Genomic DNA, 21859 nt, shown 5'->3' with positions numbered 1-21859 from the left:
AGTGATGCTTTAAAGACAGCACCGAGAGACATTCCACAGCTCAATATAGTAGACACAGATTTATAGGAGAGGTGATTGAAGCTCAGTCACTGAATGCCATCTATCCCTTGTTGCCTTACTCCTATGTTTTCAACCGCTTTTAGAACACCATTGCACAACCCCCTGTTGTGTGAACGGTCAGGTGGCCATGGTTAATTATTCAAATGTTGGGCTTTGGAAGGCATCAGTCAGGGTTTTGTGTTTGTGGGAGCTGATTTGAATTAATGAGCAAAAGATAAATGTTGCGCCGATGGGAACAGAAGGTCACTTCCTCCTCCAGACTGAGCCATGCAGAAGAGCTCACATCAAGACACTGTTACATATTTGACTGGCTGTGGCTGGCTAACCTGACTGGCTGTGGATGACTAACCTGACTGGCTGTGGCTGACTGGCTGTGGCTGGCTAACCTGACTGGCTGTGGCTGGCTAACCTGACTGGCTGTGGCTGGCTAACCTGACTGGCTGTGGCTGGCTAACCTGACTGGCTGTTAAATTGATGGTGGATGACGGACTGACCGTTGTTTGGCATCATAGACTCTGATCATGGCATTTGATCTGGGAGCGGGCATATCATAGAAATGTCATGTCAGTAGCTAGGCCTAGCCTGCACGTCAGCCATATTGAGGGGCTTTGCCTGTTTGGCCTATTTCTGTTGGGGGATGTGGTATTAATATGTGACCCTCATTGTCTTGTCCACACAGGGCTGAGGTTGTGCTGGCCCTGTGGTCACCTAGTTAGCCGGAAGTGTTGTGAAGAGATGTATGCTGCTTGCCTGTCCTGTATTTTAGCCTGTGGTTTCCCTGCTTTCCCCGCACTTCCCTAGGAGCAGCTCTATTGTAGATGCCTAACTTTGGATTTTGAGACCTCAATGAAAGGGAGAGAAAATGATGTTGGTTGTTATGTAACTGATGGGGCCGTGGGGGGTAGACTCATATAGCCTAACTATACTGTTGTTGTTGAGACTGACCTGTTTGTATGGAACACGGAATAAGTCCTAGATGATACATCTGTCTCAGTGGGGAAGCCATCTACTTTCATCTGCTGTTTGATGGAATTTAGGCCAACTTGTACAAGCTAACTTCAAATAACAACCAGCATCAAAGACAGAGGAATTCTCAACAATGGATCAGTAGACAGATTTATGAACTCTTAACAGTTTTACCTGACACCCTCTTTGAGCTCTTTGATAATTATGCAGGTTATAGGCTAGGTTTACTTCCTGAAAGCAGATGATTTCAATGATTTTATCAGCTTGCAAGTCACCTCTGAACTTGATGTAGCACGTTTGACTCAGCAGCAGTTCAATCAGGCCAAAGGCAGCCCTCATCCAAGGGCTAGCTGGCCAATCAGGATGTACCAAGACAAGAGCTCAGACATGAGAACGGTTTCTGGAAAACGAGAGGAACTTGCATCAGCTATTGATTGATAGTAAAGGAGGATGATTGCTCTGGTAGTCTGAGCATGCTTAGTGATGTGCTTGTCTGCAGTATCTATCTTTCAGACTACTCTGCTATGGTGGGGGGCTGGTCATGTTCTTTGTGAAAGCCTTCCACTGTACAGCCATGTTGTGTTATCACCCTTATTACTAAGACAAGCAGCACTAGTTTAATTCTCTCAAAGCTCTCCAGTCCTTGACTGGGGTACTGAGTGTCAACTAGCAGTGTCATTAACACTGCATAAATAGCTATAATTACTATTTGCAGTAATTGTTACTACTTCACACTCAACTCCTGGAACGTCTTCAATTTTGAGTATGCCAATTCAGTTTCCTGTGTCTAAGATAGTCAACTCATTTCCTGAAGCTACTGTCAGACACTGCTCTTGTAGTGGTTTATGTATGTTATTGGACACGCCACCTAGCTGGCATGGAGAGCTGATGTCCAGTCTGAACAGTGCTGCGCTGCTCTTTACACACACACCATTCTGCTGACAGGCTGCCTAGCTGCTGCATCTCTCCAGGCCTTTGCGTTACTATATCAGGGTCAGCTTTGGGGGAAATAAACCCCTGCCATCGCTAGTTCCTCCCCAACCAACTCCTCTGAGCCTCTGGGGAATGTTATGTACCAGACAATCAGTCTGCATGTTCTGACCCTGTTAGGTGTTGGTTGGTTTGTTTTGCAGCATTAACCTCATTGTGGTGAGGCAGGGACTCGGGTAGAGTTTGGGTGAGTATTAAAGCTCACACACTGGTAGGATTGTCAAACGTTTACCTGCCGACAGTACTTAGCACCTCTGAACAGTGTCGGCGGTCAATCCCTTTTTTGTGTTCACACAGCAAAGACCTTGGAATTCGTCAGCCACTCAGCCTTGTTTAAATACTCTAAACCAGAAGGTTGCAGTAGCGTTGTTTGGCAATGCCTATCCGTGTTTATGGTCTAGATTCCAAGCTATCTGCGCTAATGTTGCTTTTTTTTCTCCATAATCCCATACTGCCACTGCCAGCCCATAAGCCGAATGTTTAGATAACTAGCTAATGTTAGCATATTCACTAGCTAGCACAACAGTGCAGTGTCCGTAGCTAGCTAACACGGGCAGACGTTTTTAATAGAAACTAGCTAATCCATTGTGATTTGATTATGTCAATACTAGCTACAGTGGTTAGCTAGCTTGGAGGAAGTAGATAGTGTTTTGTGCATTGCGTCTGTGCACTTAGCTAGCTACCGTCCTATGGCCTACATTGCATATTAAGTGTGACTGGCTCATCTGTAGATGTACGGTGAAAATGCCCTTTTTTAAATTAATTAATTTAATTTTGGCTTTCCATGTGGAGTTTGAGCCAATCAAAGAGCACAAACGTCAAGTTGTTAGCCACTGACGAGCATTACGATCCTAAAAGTAGAATCCGTAGGTTCGTTGCTATCGGGTCGGCACGCAGCAGGTGGTACCACTTTTGTTCTAGCAAGAGAAGGAACGGCCTCCTAGTGTCATAAGTACCAATCGGCAGTGAGATTTTGTGTTTAAATGCTTCAGGAGTAGCTCCTGCCTTCATGTAGCTTAGTTGAATGGTTTCAGATGGAACAGTGCATTAGAGGTCCTCACAGTGGGATGTACCCAGATCCCGTTCACCTATGGATCAATATTGTGATTTAGGGTTATCCTAAATGAATCCTACATTTGTGTAGGCTAGGGTTACCAGCACCCTAACCTCTGCCATGCGATGCTACTCTTTGCTCCCGCTCCATGGCTCATGTTTCCCTGGACTTTGACATCTGCTGGGCCTGACCTGGCTGGGGTGTTATCGTTTGTCCAAACAGTTAAATGTTTTGCCCTGAAAACTAGTTTCTATTCAGGTAGGAGCCCATCCCGTTTTGTTCCGTTTGTTTATGTTTGAAAAGAGGGGAGAGAGTAGTAGAGATATATGACTTTCGCCTCATAACACTCACTTCTGTCATCATGAAGTGCTTTGAGAAACTATTCAAGGATCATATCACCGCCACCCTACCTGTCACCCTCGACCCATTTCAATTTGCTTACCGCCCCAATAGGTCCACAGATGATGCAATCGCCATTACACGCACACTGCCCTATCCCATCTGGACAAGAGGAATATCTATGTAAGAATGCTGTTCATTGACTACAGCTCAGCATTCAACACCATAGTATCCTCCACTCATCATTAAGCTTGAGACCCTGGTTCTCGACCCTGGACTTTCTGACGGGCCGCCCCCAGTTGGTGAAGGTAGGAAACAACACCTCCACTTCTCTTATCCTCAACACTGGGGCCCCACAAGGGCGCATTCTCAGCCCCCTCCTGTACTCCCTGTTCACCCATGATTACGTGGCCATGCATGCCTCCCAACTCAATCATCAAGTTTGCAGACGACACTACAGTAGTAGGCCTGATTACCAACAACGACGAGACCGCCTACAGGGAGGAGGTGAGGGCACTCGGAGTGTGGTGTCATTAAAATAACCTCACTCAATGTCGGTAAAACAAAATAGATCGTGGACTTCAGGAAACCTCAAAGGGAGCACCCCCCTGTCCACATCGGCGGGACCACAGTGGAGAAGGTGGAAAGCTTCCAAGTTCCTCGGTGTACATATCACCGACAAACAGAAATGGTCCACACGCACACAGTGTGGTGAAGAAGGCGCAGCGGCGCCTCTTCATCCTCAGGAGGCTTGTCACTGAGAACCCTCACTAACTTTTTTAGCTGCACAATTGAGAGCATCCTGTCGGGCTGTATCACCGCCTGGTACGGCAACTGCACCGCCCACAACCGTAAGGCTCTCCAGAGGGTAGTGAGGTCTGCACAACGAATCCCCAGGAGCAAACTACCTGCCCTCCAGGACACCTTCAACACCCGATGTCACAGGAAGGCAAAAAAGATCATCAAGGACAATAACCACCCGAGCCACTGCCTGTTCACCCCGCTACCATCCGGAAGGCGAGGTCAGTACAGATGCATCAAAGCTGGGACAGAGAGAGAGAAGCTGTTATTCAATCTCAAGGCCATCAGATTGTTAAACAGCCATCATTAGCACAGAGAGGCAGCTGCCTACTTAGACTTAATATCATTGGCCTCTTTAATAAATGGAACACTAGTCACTTTAATAACGCCACTTTAAGAATGTTTACATATCTTGTATATACTGTATCCTACACTATCTATTGCATCTTAGCCGATCTGTCACTGCTCGTCCATATATTTTATATTCTTATCCCATTCCTTTACTAGATTGTGTGTATTAGGTTTTGTTGTGGAATTGTTGATATTACCTGGTAGATATGACCTGTTAGATACTGCTGCACTGTCGGATCTAGAAGCATAAGCATTTCGCTACACTCGCAATAACATCTGCTAACCATGTGTATGTGACTAATTTGATCTAACCGCAATGCTTTGTCTTGAGCTGTCATGCATTGCAAAGCACATAGCTAACAACAGTCTAGCTATGGTTCCATCATAGACATGGAAATGCCAATGGCCTGTATTTATGTTGAGTTTAAGTCTGGACCAGTGTTTGTGCATGAGGTTATCTTCACCCACAGTATGTGAGGCTATTGTTCAGTCATAAACAACAAGTTGGCCTTGTCTCTATGCTCTCTGCTCCACAGGGCTCCCTGCAACTGCTGCCTCTGCAAGCATTTGCAGTTTACTTTGCAGAAATCCTCTCTAAGCATCTCTCACTAGGCCTATGATCTCATAGATTTTCAGGCACACACACCTCTTATCTCTGACGGCCTCTTTTTATGCAGGTCAGACAAAAAGAGGCCTCTTGGTGCAGCACACACTCCATTTCTCAGCCTATCAGGGGAATCTCTCATGTAACCTATCCCTCTTCTCTCTGCACACTCCTCTTAATGGGATCAATTCTGCCTGCCACTCTAGTCACTTTATAATGCAGTCAGTGGACGTAGGATAAGATGGCTTTAATTTTACCACTGTTGGACATGTTTTAAGTTTTCTCCAACCCTTCCTGTCTTCACACCCTTGAGCATTGAGACATCTGCGAGATTCTAATGAAGACTTGTCCACACGTTGCTTGGCGTCTTGGCACCTATGTGAGAGAGGGAGACAGCATGCAGCCCTGTGTGGTATAATAATGTCATTGAGAGAAGGATTCTTTATATCAGTAATGATGAATGGTTTGCCTCTGAGATGAGCTCTAAACAGCTCCGCTCATACAAAGTCGTTAAGAAAATAACTGAATATAAAAGTATATGATGCCAGCGTGTCTGTTCTGGCTACATCTTTTGTGTGTGTCTTTCTGGCTGTGTGACAGTATGTTGAGTGTGATCTGACTTGATGTGGGCTGTGTGAATCTAGGCCATATGTAGAGACTAGAGGAGCTATAACACACTTCAGCACACTGTCCTGACCTGGAGCTTGAGGACTTGCAGTCTTGCACTCACTAAACCCTAATGTCTGCACCATATGACCATTTTCATTTCCCTGTCAAGAATTTGTTGCCTTCATTAAAATGAAGGCTGTTTATTTATTCTGCTTTTCATTTGTTGAATATCTTTATTGACAATCTCTTTCTGTGAGACAAAGATAATATCAGAAGATATTCATGAATTGTAGCCTACCACAATTGCCTTTTTTGTCTCATCAGGGGCCTAGCCTATATCTTTAGAGGATGTATGAGGAAGAGAATTCAATTCCACTCTCTGTGTGAGCTTGCATGTGAGTCTCTGTGGAGGGTGCTAATGTAAGTCTGTGTTTTATTATTCACAGGCTAGCTGTGTGTGTGTGTGATTATTCGCAGTGCTGGCTGGTGTACAGTAGAGTCTGATGGCCGCGGGGTGTGGCTCCATTATTCATGTTTAGTGTCCAAGTGAAACAACTCCCACGGGACCAGTACGGAAAAGTAGAACAATGTATGCACTCACTACCTGAAGCCTTTACCACAGCAGCACGGGACAGCCCTTCACCCCACAACCTCTCTTCTCTGTACGTCTTCCTCACTTCCTCTGTTCTCTCCTCTGTATTTCCTGTCACTCTTCTTCCCTCACTCTCCCCTGCCACAGTCTGTCAGTTGGAGATGAGTGATTTGCGTTGTTGTACCAGGACCCTGCTCTGCTGAACCCTCTCATTGCTGTGTGTGATGAGGCTCTTTGTCACCTATTACTCTGGCTTCTCCTGTAGATGGAGTGGGGAGCTGTGCAGTGCAATGAGGCACGTTGACTGAGGCAGGCAGACTGCAGCAGTGTCTTAAACACACAGAGAAGCAGTCTATTTGGCTGCTAGTGCCGGTAACCTGCTGTCAGGACTGAGCACAGTCATTTCTCTCTCACTCGCTCACACTCTCACTCACTCTCACACGGTCTCAGCCTCCCAAATCCGCTTTCATGGTTCAAGCTCCTTCTGCCTCTATTTGTCTCTGTTCAAGGGACTCCTTCATCACTCCAATCCACTCCTCCCCTCTGCCTCCATGCTGCTTGACAACTAGGGGTTCTACCCCCCCCTCCCTCTTTTTTCTAGCTGTCTGCTCACCTTCCCCAGAATTTCCTTTGTGGCATCTCTGACATCCTGTGGGTGGAGAGAATCCCCTCATACGTATGTACACACACACACACACCTAATGTATGCAATTATGAAAGTGAATGCAGTCTCACTTTGCCTGGATATGCAGAGGCTATAAATAGCATGAGATTACCAAATTGCCTGCTGTGCTGAGATTGAGACCACAGCTACTAGAGCTAATGTGGCTCTGCTGCTAACAGCAGCTTCTGAAGGGAAGGGGATTCTTGCTGCCTTTCACCTTCTATTACTATGCTGTCAAAATAGGCAACACATTCACTCAGATCAACACCCTCCATGTCTTCTGCATGACATACTGTACTATACTCAAGTGCGTACTGCTGCCTTCCTGTCTTTCATGTGAGACTTTCTGACACACTCACTCTACACCATGTTTTTCTACAAATGGAAAAGAGGATGGGTAATTTATTAGGGACGGGGGGATTGATATACAGTTGCACATCACAATGTTGGATTATATTGATAGTTTGACTCCAAGTGTGTGTGTACAGTTGATGTCGAAGTTTACATACACCTTAGCCAAATACATTTAAACTCAGTTTCTCACAATTCCTGACATTTTATCCTAGTAAAAATTCCCTCTCTTAGGTCAGTTAGGATCACCACTTTATTTTAAGAATGTGAAATGTCAGAATAATAGTAGAGAGAATGATTTATTTCAGCCTTTATTTCTTTCATCACATTCCCAGTGGGTCAGAAGTTTACATATACTCAATTAGTATTTGGTAGCATTGCCTTTTTAAATTGTTTAACTTGGGTCAAATGTTTCGGGTAGCCTTCCACAAGCTTCCCACAATAAGTTGGGTGAATTTTGGCCCATTCCTCCTGACAGAGCTGGTGTAACTGAGTCAGGTTTGTAGGCCTCCTTGCTCACACATGCTTTTTCAGTTCTGCCCACAAATGTTCTATAGGATTGAGGTCAGAGCTTTGTGATGGCCACTCCAATAGCTTGACTTAGTCCTTAAGCCATTTTGCCACAACTTTGGAAGTATGCTTGGGGTCATTGTCCATTTGGAAGACCCATTTGCGACCAAGCTTTAGCTTCCTGACTGATGTCTTGAGATGTTGCTTCAATATATCCACATCATTTTCTTCCTCATGATGCCATCTATTTTGTGAAGTGCACCAGTCCCTCCTGCAGCAACGCACACCCACAACATGATGCTGCCACCCCCGTGCTTCACGGTTGGGATGATGTTCTTCGGCTTGCAAGCAACCCCCTTTTTCCTCCAAACATAACGATGGTCATTATGACCAAACAGTTCTATTTTTGTTTCATCAGACCAGAGGACATTTCTCCAAAAAGTACGATCTTTGTCCCCAAGTACAGTTGCAAACCGTAGTCTGGCTTTTTTATGGCGGTTTTGGAGCAGTGGCTTCTTCCTTGCTGAGCCGCCTTTCAGGTTATGTCGATATAGGTCTCGTTTTACTGTGGATATAGACACTTTTGTACCTGCTTCCTCCAGCATCTTCACAAGGTCCTTTGCTGCTGTTCTGGGATTGATATTCCCTTTCGTACCAAAGTACGTTCATCTCTAGGAGACAGAACGCGTCTCATTCCTGAGCGGTATGACAGCTGCGTGGTTCCATGGTGTTTATACTTGCGTATTATTGTTTGTACAGATGAACGTGGTACCTTCAGTTGTTTGGAAATTGCTCCCAAGGATGAACCAGCCTTGTGGAGGTCTACAAATTTTTTTCTGAGGTCTTGGCTGATTTCTTTTGATTTTCCCATGATGTCAAGCAAAGAGGCACTGAGTTTGAAGGTATGTCTTGAAATGTATCCACAGGTACACCTGCAATTGACTCAAATGATGTCAATTAGCCTATCAGAAGCTTCTAAAGCCATGACATAATTTCCTGGAATTTTCCAAGCTGTTTAAAGGCACAGTCAACTTAGTTTATGTAAACTTCTGACCCCACTGGAATTGTGATACAGTGAAATAATCTGTCTGTAAACAATTGTTGGAAAAATTACTTGTCATGCACAAAGTAGATGTCCAAACCGACTTGCCAAAACTATAGTTTGTTAACAAGAAAGAGTGGTTGAAAAACGAGTTTTAATGACTCCAACCTAAGTGTATGTTAACTTCTAACTTCAACTGTATAAAATATATATTTGATTTTTTTCGCTAGGTAAAGCTAGTCGGCTGTACCTCCTCAAACTATGTGTTGAATCCTGTAGCTTGTTCTCCATATTATTTTAAAATGGGGAACCAACATCTTTTTAGCACTTGTATTTCCATGACAGATCAAAACGTTGTATCTGGTTTCTCTGCAGCAGTGAACAATATGTTTGGATATCAAATCGCACTATTTAATTGCAAAACATATCGTATCGACTCTGTTCGTCTTGAACAGAGGAATCCAGATCTAGGCTGATCACTTCACTCAAATATAATCATTCTCTTCTCACTGTTGCACTTGTTCCACTTTTTAGCTTTGTGTATTCCCCACAATCAAAGGCTTGTGTATTCTATTTTTGGATGGAAACTAACCCAATTGTTAGTATAGTGTGTCCCTTGTGGTGCCTTTTTATGTAGATGTTGACAAACACCTAGCCTGAGGGAAGCTCGCCAGCACTGAATGGTGTAATGGGGACAGCATTTAAAACACTATTTTGCCAGAGAAATTGCCATGTGAGATATTCGGAGTCACCTGTCTGTCTTCTCTGTGGTAGGGGTGCTGACCTGGTCCTGTCGTGGAAGTGCCATGTGACTCATGAGCCCACGTTGTGCCATTTGTCTGTTCTCTCTGCTCTGCAGTGCTGCTGGGGCACCGGGACACAGGATTAGGGCAGACAGATGAAAAGAACAGAAGGGCTTTTTAGACTCAGGGAGCCAGGCTGCTCTATCTCAGGGCACATCGTGTCTCACTGCGCTAGCACTAATTGTAGCCCACTTCCTGGTTCCTGCTGCTAGGGACTGTAGGAGAGCGGCAGCAGACAACACCGTGACAGCTGGGCCTTGTCTGACTTCAGCAATTTAGCCGCCAGATACAGTCTGTCTGAGCCCTACTTTATAACCACCAACACTCCAAACAGAGCACCAATACCTCAAACTTCCACTCTGCAGGGGAGGGTCCATGTTCAGTTCTCCTCACTCAGTTAGGCTAAGGCTAGTAGAAAGTAGATGCTGTGAGGACACAAGTCATGACACTAGACTTACTGTGCTTTTCACCATAGGATTGTTTACACTATGCCTCTGTGCAAAGAGACTAATGATATCTCACTTGTGTGCATAGCACTTGTGACTTCCATACTCTATGCAATGACATCATGTTTCATAGAACATAGGTCAACTATCTTGTGATTTTTGTTGTGGTTAGGCTAATCAATAGAAACTAAACATTTGAGTCATTGGTTGTGCACTTGTCTCGTCTACATCGGACCACTCCACTGAGCTGTGAATGTGTGTACTGTAGTGTGAGCTGTTGCTCTGTATTTACATAGTTAGTATGTCACATTTCCATATTTCTCCCCATACCTTTCTTTGCTGCCAGTAAACTCTACAATAGCAACTCTGTGCTACAGGCCCAGCACACACCAACACACCTGCAACCTCTGAGCCTACCATGAAACTCCTCCCAACATAACATCAACATGTCACCAAATAATTGATTAAAACACACTGTTTTGCAAGAATTTCTACAGTAGCCTCAACAGCACCCTCTATGGTAGCACCATGGTGTAGCTGGAAGTCAGCTATTTTCTGTCCTCTGGGTACATTGACTTAAAAAACAACTAGTAGGCTCATGGTTCTCATCCCCTTCCGTAGAATTTCACAGTAATTATGATGACTTTAGGAAGTCGTCCAGCCACTCAGACCCCTTGCAGTATGAATTAACATCTTGTCCATCCAATCAAAGGATCAGAGAATGAATCTAGTACTGCAAGCATAAGCTATAGCTATCTAGCACTACAGTGCGTAAATTGTGGGCAGTAGTTAATTAATTTAAGCTACTCAACAACCAGACTCAAACAGAGAAGAATGCTATTTATGTTCGCTAGCTGGTTAAGGCTATCCAACACTGCAACTCTTCCAAGTGAGGCCAAGGTAAGCTTTCGGTTTTATTTTTTGCCACCGGGGCCTGCCCTTGTAACTGCTTGTAGTACACTGTACTGTGTGATTGGTCTGTGGGATTACTAACACGTAAGTTCTATTTGGTTGACTATAAAGTTAATATGGTTACAACTAGGGCTGGGATGATATCAGTTTTGATATCATTAGTATTGTGGCAAGGAAACTAAGTGGATTTAACTTCTTTAGGGAAACATTGTCATCCAAAGTCATTTTCCAACCTATAACACACTATTTTACAAACAGCAGGTTTTTAAAGGACCAAAGAATTTGGTCTGCTTAGTGTGTAGTTTTTTTTGCCATGGATAAAAATATTGCATACCGATTAAAAAAAATAATATAATAAAATAAAATTTAGGCTGTGTAGCAGTTTTGTTATGGTATGACGGTTTGGCTTGGAGAAGTATTTGTGCCAGGTCACAAACTGCTGTTGTTTTGTGCTCTGAAGGCTACAAGCGAAGGTGAAAGGAGGAATTATACAGTACAACGCGCATAGTAATGATGCTGTATTTGGCTGCTGTGAAAGTGAACTGTGTGTGACAGTAATCAGGGGTGTATTCAATTCTGTTGCAAAATATTTCTTAAATGGAAACAAACGGAATTAAATTGGGAGGGACCTAACTGAATTTGTCCAATAAACTTGTTTTTGTTTCATTTTGCAACTGTTTCGACTGACTACACCCCATATCAGCTAGATGCAGGCAAGAGTGTTCAAGGCGGTATTGAATGTGTCAATGTCTCCTCACCTTGATTACTCCAATTTTGTCTCTTGACCTGTGCACCTATGTTATGAACTTTCATTTGTAGGCTACGTTGTAGCAACCTCATGATGGGTAAAGGGCAAATTTAGATTATCATTTAGTAACCTAAACCTATTGATATTACATTGATATGGAATATGAAGGACAGTCAGCCAATATGCTTTAATAGAAATAAGGCCATGCTCAGTAAAAAAAGAAGTCCTTCCTAATCTAGAACGGCACCGACCACCACTGCCAGACACTCAGGTCATGTAAGATAGTTGAGTTCTGAAATGTGAACTCACCTCTGTGCACCATCTATTTCTACCTGGAGCAACCTGTCATGCATATGCTGTTGAGAAACATTAGCTTACTACTCAGAATTTTCACGATGTGGCACATATCGACACTCTTTGTCTCTCACTGGCATAGTTGTTACATACTGTAGGCATAATCATGATTGTGTGGTTGTTTTTGAAAGTGTGAATTACTGTTCACTTCCGACCAGCTGCAGGCATGGAGACTTCAGCCAGCACAGGAAAACAATCCGTAGCAATAAGATTTGATTTGATTTGATTAGCACGCTGACTGCACAAGCAGAATAATCTCTCTCCACCTGAAGAAGACTTCACATGTAGCCAAAGCAATGCTATCCATCTGGGGAGGCTCTTCTGGCAAACAAATCAAATTTTATTTCTCACATACACATGTTTAGCAGATGTTAATGCGAGTGTAGTGAAATGCTTGTGCTTCTAGTTCCGACAATGCAGTAATAACCAACGAGTAATCTAACCTAAAAATTTCACAACTACCTTATACACACAAGTGTAAAGGGATGAAGAATATGTACATAAAAATATATGAATGAGTGATGGTACAGAATGGCATAGGCAAGATGCAGTAGATGGTATAGAGTACAGTATATACATATGAGATGAGTAATGTAGGGTATGTAAACATTAAATGAAGTGGCATTGTTTAAAGTGGCTAGTGATACATTTATTACATCAATTTTTCCATTATTAAAGTGGCTGGAGTTGAGTCAGTATGTTGGCAGCAGCCACTCAATGTTAGTGATGGCTGTTTAACAGTCTGATGGCCTTGAGATAGAAGCTGTTTTTCAGTCTCTCGGTCCCTGCTTTGATGCACCTGTACTGACCTCGCCTTCTGGATGATAGCGGGGTGAACAGGCAGTGGCTCGGGTGGTTGTTTTCCTTGATGATCTTTATGGCCTTCCTGTGACACCGGGTGGTGTGGGTGTCCTGGAGGACAGGTAGATTGCACCCGGTGATGCGTTGTGCAGACCTCACTACACTCTGGAGAGTCTTAAGGTTGTGGGCGGAGCAGTTGCCGTACCAGGCGGTGATACAGCCCGACAGGATACTCTCGATTGTGCATCTGTAAAAGTTTGTGTGCTTTTGGTGACAAGCCGAATTTCTTCAGCCTCCTCCGTGATGTGTACGCAGAGGAACTTAACTTTCTACCTACTCCACTACTGTCCCGTCGATGTGGATAGGGTGGTGCTCCCTCTGCTGTTTCCTGAAGTCCACGATCATCTCCTTTGTTTTGTTGAGTGTGAGGTTATTTTCCTGACACCACACTCCGAGGGCCCTCACCTCCTTCCTGTAGGCCGTCTCGTCGTTGTTGGTAATCAAGCCTACCACTGTAGTGTCGTCTGCAAACTCGATGATTGAGTTGGAGGCGTGCATGGCCACGCAGTCGTGGGTGAACAGGGAGTACAGGAGAGGGCTAAGAACGCACCCTTGTGGGGCCCCAGTGTTGAGGATCAGCTGGGTGGAGATGTTACCTACCCTCACCACCTGGGGGCGGCCCGTCAGGAAGTCCAGTACCCAGATGCACAGGGAGGGGTCGAGACCCAGGGTCTCGAGCTTGATGACGAGTTTGGAGGGTACTATGGTGTTAAATGCTGAGCTGTAGTCGATGAACAGCATTCTCACATAGGTATTCCTCTTGTTCAGATGGGTTAGGGCAGTGTGCAGTGTGGTTGCAATTGTGTCATCTGTGGACCTATTGGGGCGGAAAGCAAATTGGAGTGGGTCTAGGGTGTCAGGTAGGGTGGAGGTGATATGGTCCTTGACTAGTCTCTCAAAGCACTTCATGATGACGGAAGTGAGTGCTACGGGGTGGTAGTCGTTTAGCTCAGTTACCTTAGCTTTCTTGGGAACAGGAACAATGGTGGCCCTCTTGAAGCATGTGGGAACAGCAGACTGGGATAAGGATTGATTGAATATGTCCGTAAACACACCAGCCAGCTGGTCTGCGCATGCTCTGAGGACATGGCTTGGGATGCCGTCTGGGCCTGCAGCCTTGCGAGGGTTGACACGTTTAAATGTTTTACTCACTTCCGCTGCAGTGAAGGAGAGTCCACAGGTTTTGGTAGCGGGCCGTGTCAGTGGCACTGTATTGTCCTCAATGCGAGCAAAGAAGTTGTTTAGTCTGTCTGGGAGCAAGATATCCTGGTCCGCGACGGGGCTGGTTTTCTTTTTGTAATCCGTGATTGACTGTAGACCCTGCCACATACCTCTTGTGTCTGAGCCGTTGAATTGCGACTCTACTTTGTCTCTATACTGATGCTTAGCTTCTTTGATTGCCTTGCGGAGGGAATAGCTACACTGTTTGTATTCGGTCATGTTTCCGGTCACCTTGTCCTGGTTAAAGGCAGTGGTTCGCGCTTTCAGTTTCGTGCGAATGCTGCCATCAATCCACAGTTTCTGGTTCGGGAATGTTTTAATAGTTGCTGTGGGTACGACATCGCCGATGCACTTGCTAATAAACTTGCTCACCGAATCAGCGTATTCGTCAATGTTGTTGTTTGACGCAGTGTGGAACATATCCAAATCCACGTGATCGACGCAATCTTGAAGCGTGGAATCAGATTGGTCGGACCTGAGCGCGGGAGCTTCCTGTTTTAGTCTCTGTCTGTAGGCTGGGAGCAACAAAATGGAGTCATGGTCAGCTTTTCCAAAAGGAGGGCGGGGGAGGGCCTTATATGCGTTGCGGAAGTTAGAATAACAATGATCTAGGGTTTTACCAGCCCTGGTAGCACAATCGATATGCTGATAGAATTTAGGGAGTCTTGTTTTCAGATGAGCCTTGTTAAAATCCCCAGCTACAATGAATGCAGCCTCAGGATATGTGGTTTCCAGTTTACATAGTCAAATAAACTTCGTTCAGGGCTGTCGATGTGTCTGCTTGGGGGAGAATATATGCGGCTGTGATTATAATCGAGGAGAATTCTATTGGTAGATAATGCGGTCGACATTTGATTGTGAGGAATTTTAAGTCAGGTGAACAGAAGGACTTGAGTTCCGGTATGTTATGATCATACCACGTCTCGTTAATCATAAGGCATACCCCCCCACCCCTCTTCTTACCAGAAAGATGCTTGTTTCTGTCGGCGCGATGCGTGAAGAAACCAGCTGGCTGTACCGACTCCGATAGCGTGTCTCGAGTGAGCCATGTTTCCGTGAAGCAAAGAACGTTAGTCTCTTATGTCTCTCTGGAATGCTACCCTTGCTCGGATTTCATCAACCTTGTTGTCAAGAGACTGGACATTGGCGAGTAGTATGCTCGGGAGCGGTGCGCGATGTGCCCGTCTCCGGAGCCTGACCAGAAGACCGCTTCGTCTGCCCCTTTTACGGCGACGTTGTTTTGGTTCGCCGGCTGGGATCCGATCCATTGTCCTGGGTGGTGGGCAAAACAGAGGAACCGCTTCGGGAAAGTCGTATTCCTGGTCGTAATGATGGTGAGTTGACGTTGCTCTTATATCCAGTAGTTCCTCCCGACTGTATGTAATAAACCCTAAGATTACCTGGGGTACCAATGTAAGAAATAACACGTAAAAAAACTAAATACTGCATAGTTTCCTATATACAGTACCTACTTGCTTAGTGCTTGTTGACTACACATAAGCATGACATGGTAGAAATAATAGATTTGCTGTGGATACTATCGATGTCCGTGTTCATTCAACACTAGCTGGCTAGAGAGAAGAGTACTGAGAGGTTTGATGGCTTTCCTTTCAGAAATTTGTTTTTTTACACTTACTGGAGAGTGGCGTAAAGTTTTTCCACCTAGATGGCTCAGCAGAGCACTGTGCTTGTAAAATGTTGTTTATTTCTGGTTGTCTGTAGTACGGTGTCGCTTTCTCAGCAGTATTTCTTGGCTCTGTGAATGGATTGATGTAGACCTAGTGTGAATGGATTGATGTAGACCTAGTGTGAATGGATTGATGTAGACCTAGTGTGAATGGCTTGATGTAGACCTAGTGTGAATGGCTTGATGTAGACCTAGTGTGAATGGCTTGATGTAGACCTAGTGTGAATGGCTTGATGTAGACCTAGTGTGAATGGCTTGATGTAGACCTAGTGTGAATGGCTTGATGTAGACCTAGTGTGAATGGCTTGATGTAGACCTAGTGTGAATGGCTTGATGTAGACCTAGTGTGAATGGCTTGATGTAGACCTAGTGTGAATGGCTTGATGTAGACCTAGTGTGAATGGCTTGATGTAGACCTAGTGTGAATGGATTGATGTAGACCTAGTGTGAACGTAGCCTAAATGGAGCACCTAATGACTCATTGAACTCAGCAGAGAAAGGAGTGTTCTGCTATATGAAGAGGTAGTTATCATGGTTGTATAGTGTGTGTTACATCACTGTGGGTTTCCATGGTAGCGATATCAGCAGGGAGCCTGCGAGAGCTGAAATAATGGAGGGATGAGTGAGTGGGAAAGGAGAAAATTGCGCTCGGAGGTATAGAGTATCACTCACATGGCTGTGTGTGTGTGTAGGCACCTCAGTGAACTAGACTTTCTGAGTGGGTGCTAAGCATCTGTCTTTGACCTCAGTACGTCAGCACTGCTGCTGGAGTTGAGCTCATTTCTCAGACGTAATCCTCCTTCCTACCTTGGTTCAGAAACCTTGCCTGTGTTTCCTCACCGGCTCTGTGTTGAATCATCTCCTTTCACCAGCACTATAGCAGCCATGGATGATATGGCTGTTTCACTCACATACGCTGACTGACACTGAAGTAAGGAGGATATTCAGTCCCTCTTAGAGGACGATGGAAGTAGGCTAGATTAGAGATGCTTATTTATTTTTAGAAACAACAGGTTTTGGCGTGATGCTTTCCCTTTGCACTGACTGACACTAAGAATGGCAAATAGAAAAGTGGGTGGCCTCTGGGTAGACCAGAGCTGCTATATTTGGCTCTGTCAGTTTGCATACAGATCTGCAGCAGTCTGCAATTAGCCAACTTCCTGTTTTAACACAGGATATAGGACTAGCAGTGCTCTGCTGTGCTGTGAGCCATTGATACATCGTAGTGGCTGTATGGATGAGACATGCATAATTGAATGGTTCTAGAACTCTACAGTACATTTATGGAGTTCCGACCCCCCCCACCACCACACCAAGCCATCGGAAAATACGAGTCGGCCACTTCCAATTCCCCCTCACTTTCTGTTCTCGGCTGGTCTGAAGTGAGAGGCAGTGGATGAGGTTGAGGGAGGCAGTGGATGAGGTTGAGGGAGGCAGTGGATGAGGTTGAGGGAGGCAGTGGATGAGGTTGAGGGAGGCAGTGGATGAGGTTGAGGGAGGCAGTGGATGAGGTTGAGGGAGGCAGTGGATGAGGTTGAGGGAGGCAGTGGATGAGGTTGAGGGAGGCAGTGGATGAGGTTGAGGGAGGCAGTGGATGAGGTTGAGGGAGGCAGTGGATGAGGTTGAGGGAGGCAGTGGATGAGGTTGTGAGCTACTGTACTGGCCCTCCTGTGGTGAATTGACCATGCTGTGTGTGCCTTTGTCTGATGCAGCATGAACCGTATGGCCTTGTTGTGTGCCTCCTCTTTTCTCTGGCCTCTCCTCTTTCTCATCCTCAGGGACAGAGCACAGAGACACGCTTCAGGCCCGGCATCGGCTGTGTTCTGCCTGCATACTATATCCTAGATCCAGCCAAAACAGATCATACTGCTCACTACTGTAGCCTAGATGCAGCTGATACTGCTCACTACTGTAGCCTAGATGCAGCTGATACAGACCATACTGCTCTCTTACAGCCCTGCATACTGTAGCCTAGCCTACATACTGCTCTCTCAGAAATGCCTGTCTACTGTAGGTAGAAACACTGTAGGGTAGGCTACCTCCAGCCAATACAGATCATTCAGCTCTCACAGCACAGAGCTTTGCCTGACACAGATGAGCTGAGAAAGTGGTGGGTTTAGCTTTAGCGATCAGAGCAGTGGACAACAAGCAGAGGGAGGCTTCATTTCCTTTGGGAGGATCACATCTCATGCATTCACCTCGCTCAGAAGGTCACCGTGGAGAGGCACAATTATTAGCGCTTAGCTATGCTTATCTGCAAAGTCTGCAAAGCCTATATTTCACTAATTCTAGTACATAGGCTATTATTGCAGTCTATAACAGCACATTAAGCATATTCTGTTGCAGTAGATGAGGTTGTGCCAGTGTTCATGCACCTTGGTTGAAAAACAAGGTAGTGACAGTAGGCTATTTTTCCTCTGCATGTGAAGCTTATTCACAGCGACTGAGTTGACATACAGTAAACTGCAGATTGAAGCTGTTTAACAGAACTAAGCAGAGTAACATTTTGAATCTGGTTCTCTTTTGCTTACTGACCAGACCACATTTGGTTGTCTACCAGGCTGAGCATACATTCTGTTCCATTGTGGTGATAGACTATCTTCTCTTCTGTTGTCCTGCAGCTCTGATGGTACCAGCTGATCAGTGACACCTGCCTGAGGACACCTCACCCGCTGCCCCTCCCTCCCCCACCCCCTTTACCATGTCTGGGATCCAGGTGAGAGGAACACACACCTGCACATGCAAGTAGTGCGAAAGTCAACTGTTTTTTTCACCCCTGCTCGCAATTGCTAATAACCCATCTGACTATAGGTGAAAATCAGAGACCCAATAACATTTTGCGCATATTCTTGATGATGGTTAATAAACTCACAGGTTTGAGACCACAATAGTTCTGCTAATAGCTCTATTTTGAAAATACTGTGATTGAAGAGTAACATCTGAGATTAAATTATAAAAAATGTAAATTCATTATTATTTCTACACACTTTCTACATGGTCGTTTACATTTAGACTGGAGTATTTTTTTATTTATTTTTTCCATAAATGTTATAAGCTATTAGATTTTTAGATGTTTTATTTGGGGACACTTATAACCACCCACCAGTTGAGAATCACTGCCCTAGAAGACTAAATATATCCTTGCTCACCATAATATTGTCATAAATTCATTCGATAGAATGAATTCTTCAATCTAGTTGACATCGGTAAAGTTCTGTCATCCCTGCTTCTTTTGCGGAGCGAAGACGTTTAGGGACCGGGTGGGGGGATTTTTTTATTTTAAACTCAAAACAGAAGATTTTATGTGCAAAGTTTGACCCGTTGTAAGGAAATAGAAAGCTATGAAAACGACCCAACATGTTTCTGATAAAATATGCACCCAAGCAGAACTGAAATCTTATGTGGTTGAAATACTATCAGCTTTTATGATTCCAACAAATATACCGCATGTAGAGGTGCCATCTAACTGTGCATTTGCATTCTCTAGATGGAAGAAAGAAATCATATTTCTCCACTCCTGTTCCTGAGTAAAAATGTTGCCTACATTTGGTCTATCATTTTACTGCAAGAAATGCTTAATTCTGCAGGTGTTAATATTAAGGCTATGAGATGTTATAGTGTCCAGATTTCATTTTCCATTTAACCCATCTGAACAATAGGCTACAGTTCCCTTGATGTGCCATAGGCCTATTTGATGTCCCCAGTCTTGTGACTGTCAAATTTGTACAGAGCCATCACACAGAACACTGCTATCATCCTCTTACCATGTCACCAATGCTTTCCCAAACATTACTTTTCTGTCCCTCGCTTCTCTTTATTTTCAGCTTTCCATTTCGCAGCTTTTCTCTTACTGAATTAAACTCCCAACCTTCTCTGCCTGTTCCCTAAAGCATTTTGTGATTGGCGTGTAGGCGATTTGACGCACGTACAGTTGGGCCCTAAAGCTCAGGCTGACAGCCTAAAATAATGAAAGAGAACCAGTGTAGCCTGTTGATATAAATTGCACAAGAATTATACTTTTTGTTTTTGAAGGTATTGTTTTCTCTTTATTCAACCCACCCGCCCCTCATCCGCACAATATGTCATTACCCTAAACGCGCCTGCAGATACAACCACAGGGACTGCAGGTTATGAGTCAACCCATGCATCACTAATGCACGCACGCAGCCTACTTACACACACATTCTAATGTGCCGTGCCCCTTTCAGACGTGTCATATTTCCTGACTGACATTAGTGCTTCTGCTTTTCATCTGCCAGCAGCCGCATGGCATGATTACAACCCCCTTGCATCCCCCATATTCACATTTGCTTATCAACCCAAATTATTTTAATCTTTGGCACACAACAGTACATAACTCTCACATCGCTCCCTCTGTGACGCTCGTCTCTCTTTGACTCCTATCAGGAAATGATTGAGGGATGTGTGTCCCGATAACGATATCAGACATACAGAGCTGTGCGTAGAGCATTGCTTCAGGAATACACCAGGTTATATGAGGATAGTGGCTGCGTCCCACCCTATTCCCTATATAGTGCACTACTTATGACCAGAGCCTCCAGGGAATATGGTGCCATTTTGGACGCACCTTGTCACACACACACACGCTGCTTTTTTACTGTCATTGCCTCTAACTGATAACATACAACCATGACTCCTGTGAAGATGTTATTTACAACACTGCTGCTACAACACCACCGGTTAGACGTAGGAGCCTCAGTTAATGCCTAGAGAATAGTCCCACATGCTTTATGGTCTGAACAGCGTGTAGGACAAACCAGCGTAGCTTTATTTAACCTGGTAGGCCAGTTGAGAACAAGTTCTCATTTACAACTGCGACCTGGCCAAGATGAAGCAAAGCAGTGCGACACAAACAACAGTTACACATGGAATAAACAAATGTACAGTCAATAACACAATAGAAAAGTCTATATACAGTGTGTGCAAATTAAGTAAGATTAGGGAGGTAAGGCAATAAATAAGCCATAGTGGCCTGTACATAGCCCCTCTGTAAATAGCGTATAGGACAATAAATAGGCCATAGTGGTGAAATAATTACAATTTAGCAATTAAACACGAGCGATAGATGTGCAGAAGATGAATGTGCAAGTAGAAATACTGGGGTGCAAAGGAGCTAAATAAATAACAATATGGGGATGAGGTAGTTGGGTGGGATATTTAGTGCTATGAACTGTAAGCTGCTCTGACAGCTGATGCTTAAAGTTAGTGAGGGAGATACGAGTCTCCAGCTTCAGTGATTTTTGCAATTCGTTCCAGTCATTAGCAGCAGAGAACTGGAAGGAAAGGCGCCCAAAGGAGGAATTGGCTTTGGGTGTGTCCAGTGAAATATACCTGCTGGAGCGCGTGCTACGGGTGGGTGCTGCTATGGTGACCAGTGAGCTGAGATACGGCGGGGCTTTACCCAGCAACGACTTATAGATGACCTGGAGCCAGTGTGTTTGGCGACGAATATGAAGCGAGGGCCAGCCAACGAGAGCATACAGGTCACAGTGGTGGTTAGTATATGGGGCTTTGGTGACAAAACGGATGGCACTGTGATAGACTACGTCCAATTTGCTGAGTAGAGTGTTGGAGGATATTTTGTAAATGACATCGCCGAAGTCTAGGAACGGTAGGATAGTCAGTTTTACGAGGGTATGTTTGGCAGCATGAGTGAAGGATGCTTTGTTGCGAAATAGGAAGCCGATTCTAGATTTGGATTGGAGATGCTTGATGTGAGTCTGGAAGGAGAGTTTACAGTCTAACCAGACACCTAGGTATTTGTAATTGTCCACATATTCTAAGTCAGAACCATCCAGAGTAGTGATGCTAGACGAGCGGGCAGTTATCGGTTGAAGAGCATGCATTTAGTTTTACTTGCATTTAAGAGCAGT

General features: G+C 44.7%; 1 protein-coding gene across 4 annotated transcripts in view; it reads left to right on the top strand.

Annotated features, from left to right (window-relative positions):
- The window catches only part of LOC139575861 (tyrosine-protein kinase CSK), a 41037-nt gene that overhangs the window by 9432 nt on the left and 9746 nt on the right, over positions 1-21859 (top strand). For 2 of the 4 annotated variants that reach the window (XM_071401237.1, XM_071401240.1), the window contains exon 2: positions 18587-18681. In XM_071401237.1, the coding sequence (XP_071257338.1) occupies positions 18667-18681 (15 nt within the window). In that variant the 5' untranslated portion in view covers positions 18587-18666. Of the gene's footprint in view, positions 1-6967; positions 7043-15244; positions 15613-18586; positions 18682-21859 lie in introns of all 4 variants that reach the window. The other 2 variants (XM_071401238.1, XM_071401239.1) reach the window with 2 other exon arrangements.

This window comes from Salvelinus alpinus, chromosome 5 (genome assembly GCF_045679555.1).
Source record: "Salvelinus alpinus chromosome 5, SLU_Salpinus.1, whole genome shotgun sequence".
Taxonomy (NCBI): domain Eukaryota; kingdom Metazoa; phylum Chordata; class Actinopteri; order Salmoniformes; family Salmonidae; genus Salvelinus; species Salvelinus alpinus.
Note: the sequence above shows the minus strand (reverse complement) of the source record. Positions and strands in the feature narration are given on the sequence as shown.